This window comes from Adiantum capillus-veneris, chromosome 14 (genome assembly GCF_014529385.1).
Source record: "Adiantum capillus-veneris isolate H3 chromosome 14, ASM1452938v2, whole genome shotgun sequence".
Lineage (NCBI taxonomy): Eukaryota > Viridiplantae > Streptophyta > Polypodiopsida > Polypodiales > Pteridaceae > Adiantum > Adiantum capillus-veneris.
The window spans coordinates 155,314,383-155,326,034 of NC_140944.1; the positions used below are offsets into that span (position 1 = coordinate 155,314,383).

The 11,652-nt window shown below is 44.7% G+C and overlaps 1 protein-coding gene across 1 annotated transcript; it reads left to right on the forward strand.

Moving 5' to 3' along the window:
* Positions 1–11,071: 11,071 nt before the first annotated feature.
* On the forward strand, positions 11,072–11,546 carry LOC147443404 (uncharacterized). The gene has a single exon (XM_086529273.1). It carries the CDS (start codon positions 11,211–11,213, stop codon positions 11,544–11,546), a length of 336 nt encoding a protein of 111 aa, XP_086385399.1. The 5' UTR covers positions 11,072–11,210.
* Positions 11,547–11,652: the final 106 nt, after the last annotated feature.

Sequence of the window (11,652 nt, forward strand, 5' to 3'; positions counted from 1 at the left end):
CCTCCTTTAAGGGATTGAATCTTGATTTTTTGACACCTCAAGCCCCTCAAGCTTAGGCCTAGTTCCCACCACAAGCTTGGCCCTTAAGCACCTGGGCTGGGTTCCCACCTCAAGTATAACCCTAACATCTCAAGCATGACAAGCATCTCAATCATCAAGCACCTCAAGCATCTCAACCATCAGGCACCTCAAGCACCTTAGTCATCAAGCATGACAAGCACCTCAAGCACCTTAAGCTTGGGCCGGGTTCCCACCTCAAGCTTATCCCTAGCTTACCTAAGGTCAAAGTACTTTTACACTAATTATTGGAGGTCTTCAATGAAGCTAACCTTAAGGTCTTATGCTCCATTGCTTAGCCTTTCTCTTTGACATACCATCTCTCATTTGGGCCCCTTTACCATTGGCCCCGTGTTGAGATAGATCTACAAGCACATGTCTATATCTTAACCCTTGTTTCCGTTTATTCTCCCACATTAAATTATCAGTTTAATATGAGAAAATCATTTGGGCTGGTTAGTTATTAGATTTTATGACAAGAACTCGAAGTGCTTGAAGTTTGAGAGATTCTTCCTAGACAACTAGGAGGTAAGGGTGAGGGTGGATTTGAAGGTTTGAAAGAATTCACTGGGGAGGGCAGCAAACCCTGGGGTTTTGTGCTTTTGAGCAAATCTATAGTTGCTTCAAGATCAGTGGTTGAGAGGGGAAGGTCTACTTGGGAGCTATCAAATTGAGGCATCATCCTCCCTATGGCTTGCCAGATCAATTGTTCAAAGTGTCTCCTATCTATCCTTAGGTTTTTCTCATAATTTTGGGCAAGTTGATACAAAGGGGAATGCCTTCACTTTGTTAAGACCCTCAATGATTGCATGTGATGCATACATCCTCTCTAGTCGAGCCTTCCTGGCTAGCTCTCAAATGAGGATAATTCTGGCATGTAAATTAATGTGTATCCAACATTCCACAAATCATGGGCTTGCTTCAAGATGTCCCATAGTCTCCTATTTGTGCATGATATGATTTTTCCTTTCTCCATATATCTGTCTTCTTGGAACTCTACCGCGTTGAAGTCGCTTATCATGATGACAGTGCATAGAAGAGAAGAAGATCTTGCGAAAGTGAGGCTCTATTAGCTATTGAGCCAACAACATAAACTGAGACATTGAGGGAGGATGGGCCATAGAATGTTCTCCTAATATGGGGGGTTTGGTGGGGGATTCCAATGATGAGGGACTCCTAGAACAACCCCTCTTAATCCTCTCTTTTGGGAGGAGCATAGCTAGGTATGAGAAATCAGGACTTCCCCTACCGGTTTGACCTCTTGAAGAGCGACAAGATCATAGGGATGTTCTACAAGTGAGTGCTTAACTAGAGATACTTTGTTGGGTTTGAGATCCCCTTCACATTCCATGAGGTTATAGTCATCTAAACTGGTTCGTTTGAGAGGACCCCTTGCTAGAGTACCACTTGCATGGTGTGGTTGGGTGGATTCTCTTGTCTTCTTTTTGAGTTTTCATAGGCTCTTGTCCCTCCACAACATTCCTTGGTGCATAATTCAAGCTACGCGTGGCCATAGCTTTCGTAGCACTATCCTGTCGGTGAACTTGAGCATCAAGGATGGATTCAATATCTTCGTTAGAGGAAAGGGTTTGAGAATCCTCTACAAAGGAGCCCTCCCATTCATGGGTGCAAGAACAACAAAACGTTTTTTGGACTTCTGGCTGAGGTGCCTCGGAGGAGCTTGTAGGCTGGGAAGCTTGCATGGAGAAAGGGGGGGGGGGGGGTTAGGATATCTAATAGAGCAATCCTTAATGACATGGACCTATTTGCTGCAATGAAAACACACAAATGGAGATATTTGTAGAGCAATGGTTGCTCAAATTGGTCCCCATCATAAGAGCTGGTGTCCATGGCACTAGGTAGGTGCTGGGAAATGTCCATCGCAATTAGCACTTGTGGGTGCCAAAAGGGATTGTATTCCCCAAGAGGCCTCCCCTAGAATGTTTCCAAGGTTGGACCCTATGACCTTGATATGCTCTCTGTTGGGATTAAAGCCCAAGTGGCCTCGTATGCGGATATGGCTGGCCGCCCGCCTAACTCATTTCCCTCTAACTCTTTGTATATACTAACTTATACTTTGTGAATACTAAGGTATTGGGAGATAACCCTTCTAACAATTCTCTGCGTACTGTACTGTGTAAGCTCACTGTGTGTGTGTGTGTGTGTGAGAGAGAGAGAGAGTCGACCCACGCTCCGCTCCGCGACTTCAATTGGTATCAGAGCATTGGTTCAGTGCGGATTTGCGCAATCGCGCGCGCGCACACTTTTCCGGCAGATTCTGGATCCGGAGTTCGAAAATTCACACTCAGCGTTCCGAGAGCGTTTCCATCAGGCGACCTGGGGTTTTACCCCCCTTTCGAAGCCGTTTATGCCCTCAGAATTTTGTTCTGAGCACTACAGCAGAAGATAGATTTCAGCCGCAAAGAAATCTGTCTTGTGTAGATTGGCAAGCAGGAGGTGGTCGACATCAATATCGGCATCGACATACATCACTCATTAGTCTTCAGAGCATCATCTATAGACCAGGTACACATATATATCATCAGATATATATATTGCAGTCTGCATTGTTACTTCTTGTGCTTGCCAGGTTCCAGGGGAGGTGTGGCCATACGACGGCTTGACACCACTGGCATGTATTGCAGATTGATGTACTGTGATTGTGGGTCTGCTAGTTGTGAGTCACGCTAGCAGACAGACCGCCGCAGCGGTCATAGGACAGTGATTGGTCTATTATAGGATGTATGCTAGTTCTGGGCAGTTTGCTGAGCCATCTGAGAGGGTCGTGTGTGAGGTTTTTTGAAGCCAAGCACTGGGGGCTAGGTTACCCAGTGTGAGGTGGATTAGGTTGCTGGAGTTCCCCTCTACACGCATCCTCTTCGGCGACTTTTATCCCTTAGGATGTATGACTTTGTGTAGACACTGGATTGCATCTTATGCGTCAGGCCGTTGAGGCATTGTTCAGGGTTCAGTCTTGAGACAGATACAGGTTCTGTCATCGCCCAGAGAGGAGACAGTGTATGCTTACAGGACAGCATATTACAGAGATTTTTTAGATTTGTCACTGGTCAGCTATTTATGATTGTTTTTTGAGCTATCTTTTGGTTCCCAGAGCTCAGTTTATAGGGGAGACTCTGTCAAAAATTTTCAAAATACTGACAGTTCCTGAGGAGAGGTGTTCAGCTTGTTGATTACAGCTTGTTTACTGTGTATAGAGGCCAGTTTACAGGGGAAACTCTGCCGGATTTTTCTCAGGAGTAAGCAGTTTGGCAGATATGGCATCTTCTCAAAGTGAGACTCTTTACAACATAAAGAAGCTGGATGGCACAAACTTTCCATTCTGGAAGAAGCAGATTTGGCAGGTTTTGGTGCAGAAAAAACAAGTGAAGCCACTGAAGCTCAAAGGGGAGAGACCAGAAGGTATGGCTGAAGATGAGTGGGAAGAGCTTGACGAGTTAGCTTGTTCCACAATCATGCTGACACTGGCAGAAAATGTTTACTTCAACGTAGCAGAAGAGACTACAGCGTATGGCGCATGGCAAAAGCTATGTGGTATGTACGAGAAACAAAGTGCTGCTTCTCAGATTTACTGGCTCAAGAAATTGGTGGATTTGAAGATGAAGGAAGGGACAGCCATGTCAAATCATCTGAATGAATTTCACACAATTTTCAGCCAGTTAACAGCACAGGAGATAGTCTTTCCAGATTCAATGAAGGCTATGTTTCTCTTAATCACTTTGCCAGACAGTTGGGATACTTTTCGTACAGTGTTAAGTAATTCTGTCGCGCCAGAAGGTCTTACAAGTGCCAATGTAGAAGGCAGCTTGCTCACAGAGGAAGTGAACAGGAAGAACATTGACAAAGGCAAAGGCAATAGTGCTTTGGTCATTCGAGGGAGACAACAGTTTAAAGAGAAGAAGGGTAAGAAGGCACAAAACCGAAGTAAGTCTCGTGATTCGAAGTCAAAGGATGACATAGAATGCTACCATTGTGGCAAGAAGGGTCACATGAAGCGAGACTGTACGAAGTGGAAACAAGAAAAAGGAAAAACAAAGAGTTCTGAGCAAGATGAAAAGAAGAGTTCATTGAAGATTGAAGAGGTGAATGTCACAGGATCTGGTTCAGACAGTGATTCTGGTATAGCAACTGGTGACATCTTCCTTACAAGCAATCTTGATTCTGTTTTCTTGACTGCAGAGGATGGACATGCTATGAGTGATTGGATTATCGACTCAGGGGCATCTTTACATGTTTCTCCGCACAAAGAGTGGTTTACATCATATGTGGCTACTAAAGATTATGTCAGACTTGGTAATGAGCAGGTTTGTGACATACTTGGAGTGGGAGATGTGCAGTTGAAGTTTCAGAATGGCTCTTCTTTATGGCTCAAGAATGTCAGACATGTTCCAGCAATCCGAAAGAGCTTGATTAGTACAGGGAAGTTGGATGATGCGGGTTATGTGACAGTTTTTGGGAACAACGCTTGGAAGATCTCCAAAGGTTCGATGACTGTAGCACATGGCAGCAAGTCAGGAACTCTGTACACTTTACATGTTTCAGAGGTTAAAAACCATGTAATTAATGTGATTGAGCAGCCAAGTGTGTCACTGTGGCATCGTAGGTTGGGACATATGTCAAAAAGAGGAATGGAAATACTTTCTCATTATGGTTATTTGCCTGGCTTTTTATTTCAAGATTTTGAGTTTTGTGAGCATTGTGTTTATGGTAAGCAAACACAGGAACCGCACAGATCAAAGAGGAATCGTAGGGACGAACGGTTAGCTCTTGTACACAATGATCTATGCGGACCAATGCCTATTTTGTCACTAGGGGGAGCAACGTACTTTTGTACATTCATAGATGACTATTCTCGCAAAGTATGGGTTTACTTCTTGAAGCACAAGGATGAGGTGCTCAAGGTCTTTAAGACATTCTTGCAGCTGGTGGAGAATCATAGTGGTCAGAAGCTGAAGTGCTTGAGAACTGACAATGGTGGAGAGTACGTTTCCAAAGCTTTTCAAGACTTTTGTGAAGCAAAAGGGATTAAGCGGGAACTTACTGCACCATATAATCCTTCACAGAATGGGGTTGCAGAACGTATGAATAGGACCATACAAGAGAAGGTCAGAAGCATGTTGTCAAATGCTGAGTTGCCTGATGGATTTTGGGCGGAAGCAGTGGCTACAGCAGTCCATTTGATCAACAGGTCTCCTAGTAGGGTTCTGGATAAGAGTGCAGTGGCCGAGATGCTATGGACAGGCAAGGCACCTTCGTATAAGAATCTCAGAGTCTTTGGTTGTGAAGCTTATAGCCATATTCCTAAGGAGTTTAGAAATAAGTTAGAACCAAAGAGCAAGAAGTGTATATTTCTTGGCTACGGAGAATCGGGCGAGATGGGTCACCGGCTTTGGGATCCTGAGTCCAGAAAGCTTATTCGTAGCAATGATGTGCATTTCAATGAAGCCAAGTTTCACGCTAAGCCAGAGAAGACAGAGGAGATCAGAAGAGTTGTCTTCAGGGAAGATGGACCTAGTGCTAGCACATCAAGACAGCATGGTCAGGCTCAGGAACAACCTATAGTGGCTAGAGAGGCAGAATCAGTTGTGGTGAGACGTTCTGAGCGTGTCTCCAAACCACCTGATCGTTATGTGCCATCTCTAAATTATGTCATGCTCACAGATTGCGGAGAACCATCTTGTTACAAGGAAGCATTACAAGTGGTTGACTCGAAAAAATGGCTAGACATGGAAGTTGGTTAAATTACCACAGGGCAAAAAGGCTCTACCTTGTAAATGGGTTTACAGGTATAAGATCACCGCTCATGATAGTCAGCCAAAGTACAAAGCAAGGCTTGTTGCCAAGGGCTTTAAGCAAGAACAAGGCATTGACTTTGATGAAGTCTTCTCTCCAGTGGTCAAGATGACTACATTGAGATGCTTTCTTGCGTTGGTTGCTATATTGAATTTGGTGTTGCACCAAATGGATGTCAAGACAGCGTTCTTGCATGGTGATTTAGATGTGGAAATTTACATGCAGCATCCAGAAGGGTTTGTTGAGAAAGGCATGGAACATTTGGTATGCCAGTTGTTAAAGAGTCTTTATGGCTTAAAACAATCACCGAGGGCATGGTACCATAAGTTCCACCAATTTATGCTTTCTCAAGGCTACAAACGTAGTGAGTTCGATCACTGTCTATATACAAAGAAGGCTAAGGATGGCAGTTGGCTGATCCTTATTTTGTATGTGGATGACATGTTGATTGCTGGCAAACACTTGGAAGAAATTTCAGCTTTGAAGTCAAAGATGGCAAAATCGTTTGACATGAAAGACATGGTTGAGGCAAGTCATATACTTGGTATGCGCATTGAGAGAGACAGATCAAAGAAGTTGATTTGGTTATCTCAAACAGAGTATATTGACAAGGTTTTGCAACGTTTCAATATGGAGAAGGGAAAGGCATTGAGTGTTCCATTGCCACCATATGTGAAACTTAGCAAACAATATTGTCCTGTGTCTGAGGAAGAAAAGGCTGAAATGGATAAGATTCCATATGCGTCTGCAGTGGGTAGTTTGATGTATGCAATGATTGCTACACGTCCGGATATTGCATTTGCAGTGGGAGTGGTTAGCAGATATATGTCAAATCCCGGCAAGAAACATTGGGAGGCAATGAAAGGTATCATGAGATACTTAAAACATACAAAGAGTATGCGCATATGCTATGGTAGTCAGGATTTGAGTGTCAGAGGATACACTGACTCAGATTATGCAGGAGACTTGGATAAGAGGAGATCTACATCAGGCTATGTCTTTACATTGGCTGGAGGTGCCATATCATGGCGATCTCGATTACAAGATTGTGTTACGCAGTCTACTACAGAAGCTGAGTATGTTGCAGCAAATGAGGCATGCAAAGAAGCTATTTGGCTTGGTAGATTGGTTGCAGACTTGGGAATCAAAGTAGATATGCCAGAGTTATATTGTGATAGTCAAAGTGCTATACAATTGGCAAAGAATCCAGTGTTCCATTCGAAGACTAAGCATATTGATGTCAAATATCACTTCATTAGGGAAGTACTTGAAGACAAGCAGATACAACTGTTGAAGATCCACACCAAGGACAATCCTGCTGATCTACTCACAAAGGGACTTCCAGGAGAGGGCTTTGTGCATTGTCGTGAGTTATTGGGCATTGGATAGATGGCAGCCATGTAAATCTTTGTACATTTATGTTCATAGATTTACAGTTACTTAAAGTGCCACATTGGACTTTAAGTGGGAGGTTGTTGGGATTAAAGCCCAAGTGGCCTCTTATGCGGATATGGCTGGCCGCCCGCCTAACTCATTTCCCTCTAACTCTTTGTATATACTAACTTATACTTTGTGAATACTAAGGTATTGGGAGATAACCCTTCTAACAGTTCTCTGCGTACTGTACTGTGTAAGCTCACTGTGTGTGTGTGTGTGTGTGTGTGTGTGTGTGTGTGAGAGAGTCGACCCACGCTCCGCTCCGCGACTTCACTCTCTTTACTCAAGGGGATTGTATTCCCTCAGAGGTCTCCTCCTAGAACATTTCCAAGGTTGGATCCTATGACCTTGATATGCTCTCTATACGAAGGGAAAGATGGAAATTCCACCCACATTGGGTAATTGTGCAAGGCATACTTTTCTGCAAAAAAGTGCTTGTGCCACTCAAAAAGACACAGTGTGGAGTTTCCTACTAGCCATGACCCAATGCTCAGTGCATGGAAAGCCATGCTAGGGTCTTTGAAAAAAAAAGGAAAGTGGTTCTTGAGTACTAGGCACTGGATTTTGCATACCTCTATACCTAGAGGGAGCCAATTTCTTTTGATATAGCCCTTGAGGATATATAAGGGGGGGGTAGGTCCCAACAGAGAAGGCCTATAAGGGTTGAGCTCTCAAGAAACAATTCCTATTGCTTTATTTGAGGAGAAGGTAGGATACTGCGAGGGCTTACCTAGGACCCATTAGCTTGGCGCGGTTCAAAACAATGGTTTTCCATTTCTTCCAGCATGTCCTTAGGAAAGGGGACATGCCTCACTAGCCCTGAGGCATTGGCTTCCAGCCTCGTCGACACTTTTGTTGGCGAGTCTGCTGGTAAGACTTTCAAAGCTTTTGCGTCCTCCTAGGAGGGGAGGGACACGGGGGGTGGGGGGAGGGGAAGGCTAGTGTCTTCAGGGGTCAGTGGAGAAGGTTGTTGGGGTTGTAAGAAGGACATGAGTAGGGGAGCCCTGAAGGGACTCCAAGTATGTGAAGCGACCTGACTTGTGTGGGGGTGAATCATGGTAGTAGAAGGGGGATGCCCTCGGGGAGGGCACTTGACAAGACCTTGACTAGACCATCAAGTAAGGGCCATAGCTATAGCCAGGTTCTAACTAATTTCTCTTTGAAATTCCAAATAAACATTTTTCATATTCAACACTTATGCATATTTCAAATACAACCCTATCTCTTCTTAGGGTGTTCACACACCTTGGCGCCCACCACATGGCATAGGTAAAATGGGCATAGGGTGCTTTATACATTAGGCGCTCGCTCTATTCCAAAAGCAACAAAACAAAGTGCCTTTACAATAGCATGCATGCAGCCTATTGGATGGATGGTTTGGTTGGTAGTGGATGTGTCCACGGATTGAGTGTTGGGTTCAAGAAACTCATTTTGGAGGGGAAGTTGGGGTTGTCCAAAGATACATTGGCACCATTTTTGTGGAACAAACCAATGAGCGCTTTGTGTATGCCACATTAATAGATCGCCCCACATTTTAGCAATGATGGAAGACCAAATGGCGGTGTGTAAAGTACCTTACATTAATCTTTCCTTTTTGGCATGCCCCAAAGGGGTGAGGCCTTAGCAATGCCTTTCCTTTGTCCTAATGAAAAACGGAAGGTTATTTTAAAAAAATGTACAAGTTTTTGATTGTTTTGTTCAAAGAGAGAGCATTGTCTCAACCGTGCCTCACTCGCATTAGATGATGGTCTGCCTCATGACGCACTCGACCTAGCCACAAATCACGGCTATTGCATCACGTCCTGACCGGCTTCGTAGTGAATAACATGCCATTGGGTGTAAACCTCAAGGTTCAAGCACGTGCACACACATGCAACCACCTGCCCTCTATAGTTGTGTTATTCCCCATCCTTACAGACTGCATCGAGCCTCACATAAGAAAATTTCACTCCTCATGCATCTCGTCCCTTCTATCCATTCGCGCCATCTGGCTCCGCGCATCAACTGGGCGGCCCTATCTACTCGTGTCCTATTGTCGCCTCAGCCAGCTAGTCCTCCACTGCCACCTGGCCCTTCAACCGAGCTTCGACCATCTTTTTCTCACTTAAAGCTTTTCACTCACCTAAACCAAAGGAATCATTCAAGATTCTAAATCGACGCCACCATCATCTGCCAAGGACGACACAAGTTTGTGCTCCTACAATGATTCTTAGACATGCAAAGCCCAAGTGAGGAGAGTGGTGGCACAAATGCAATTGGCAAAGTTGTGGCGAGCACGCAGAGAGGGACATAGCGATGGAGAGAGGGGGGAATGTCTCGAACACAATCACATGCGAAAGACTTGGATTTTTAATAAAGAGTAGAAGCACATTGAGATATACATGCTAGCAACATGATACTTGATCTACAACTCCCTAAACTCCAATAGAGATTATTAAACAAAGATGATTTTTCTCATTGGCCTTGGTTTGATTGTCTACCAAGGATAGCTTTAGTGAGAAAGAAACCTTTTAGTCCTTGGTATGATTGTCCACCAAGATAGCTTTGGTGAGAAAGAAACCTTAAGATCAATGAAATGATTTTGGTAAAGCTAGCTTAGATTGATGTGCCCTTTTAATTGGAAGGCCTCTTGATTTTATCACTTGTTTTTATAGCAGCAACCTTACATTAAGCATTCTTAGAGTTGGGTCATGCCCAATGTTAGCAAGGGTAGGTTGCCGTGGAATCTCCCAAAAATAGCCCTATTACTACCTTCTAGTAGCCCTCCTGTCAGTCCAATATCCCCTTGTTTTTGCGAAGGATTACACTATTTGTCAGTTGAGAATCGATGCAGCTTAAATTGTGGAGGTTAAGCGTCAATCACGTTAGAAGCTTTTTAACAAATATCACGCAACACTACCTTCTCTCCCAAGGAGTGTGACCACTTTCGTTTTCTCTCCGTTGCCCCTACTACCCCTTGGCGCGACTCATCTCTTAAAGCACACCATTGCTTCACCTTGTTGGAATTGCCTCTTGCTTGTAGGGAGTGATATAGGTGTGGTGCCTATCAAATGTTGTACACAATTTTTAGACGTTTTGAAGCTATTTTAAGATGGTGCTTTTCAACGTTCCTTTGGAGACGTGCCTTTAAAAAAAATAGTGCTTGCGTAAAAAAAGCTACTTTGTCGAGCGCAAGGAGTGCAAGGTATGCTGCTATAACTCTCTCTCTCTCTCTCTCTAATTTGCAAGAGCAAGGAGTGCAAGGTATGTTTCTACAACTCTCTCTCTCTCTCTCCCTAATTTGCCGACAACAGCAACACAAAGAGACGAGAGCAAGGAGTGCAAGGTACGATGCTACAACTAGCTCTCTCTCTCTCTCTACATCCCTAATGCAAAAAAGACTCTTTCTCTCTCTTTCTCTGAGTGTGTGCAAGCGATTCTTTTTGTGTGTGTGTGTGTGTGTGTGTGTGTGTGAGAGTGCCGTCGTTGGCAAGTTAGGCTGGGTTCAGACGCTGCGTTTGTAAATCACATGCACAAGGGCATCAAACCCGTGTGGCGCGATCTGGTTTGCTATAGTCAAGCTCTCTCTTCCCTTCCGCTTCGGAAGCCTCATGCCTCTCTCAACCTCCCCCTCTTTTCTGCTCAGCCTCCTCCAAGGTTGTTCAAACGAGGGGACGGCAAGCTTGCAGGTCCCTGCGAGCTCGTCTGAACCCAGCCTTAGTGACGGCCTTCTTGATTTTGGCTCTTTTTTGCTGCGGGCAGTGGCCGAAGTGTGAAGAGACCTTTTGTGTTTTTGACTTCTCCCTCAAGCAACTCATTTCCTTCGCGAGCATCATAACTTCATAAGCACAATTTAAGCGATGGCTTCTCTCCTCTCCCTCTTCTGAGTTACATTGTCTCTGCGCCTCTCTACAACCTCTGCTAGAATGCATTCATCCAGCACCTTACCCATTCCTCCTCCTCCTGCCCTGGATCCTTCGCATCCATCGACTCGCCCTCCCGAAACACGTCGCAGGTCTGCGTTCTACTCCAGGAGCTCTCCAGCAACCATTCTTTCATCCACGCGGGTCTCCTTGTCTCAGATTGTGACCTTCGCTTCTGTGCCCAGCGTGAGAGCATTCGAAGCGTTTTGCTGTCTGACAGGCGCTTGTGCTCTTCCAGAGGTAGATGTAGCGATTTTGGCCTTCTCTGCCATGGCGAGGAGCTGTTGTGACGGGGGTTGTCATCTGCCCTTGCGCAAGGGCATTCCGTTTGCTTCTTGAAGCCTTCTTCTGCATTCTATCTCTGCTAGCTGTACCATTTTCTTTCGCCATTGCCATCCCCCTCACTCCCTTCTTCCCTTCCTTTTTTCTTCATGATTGCTGCAGT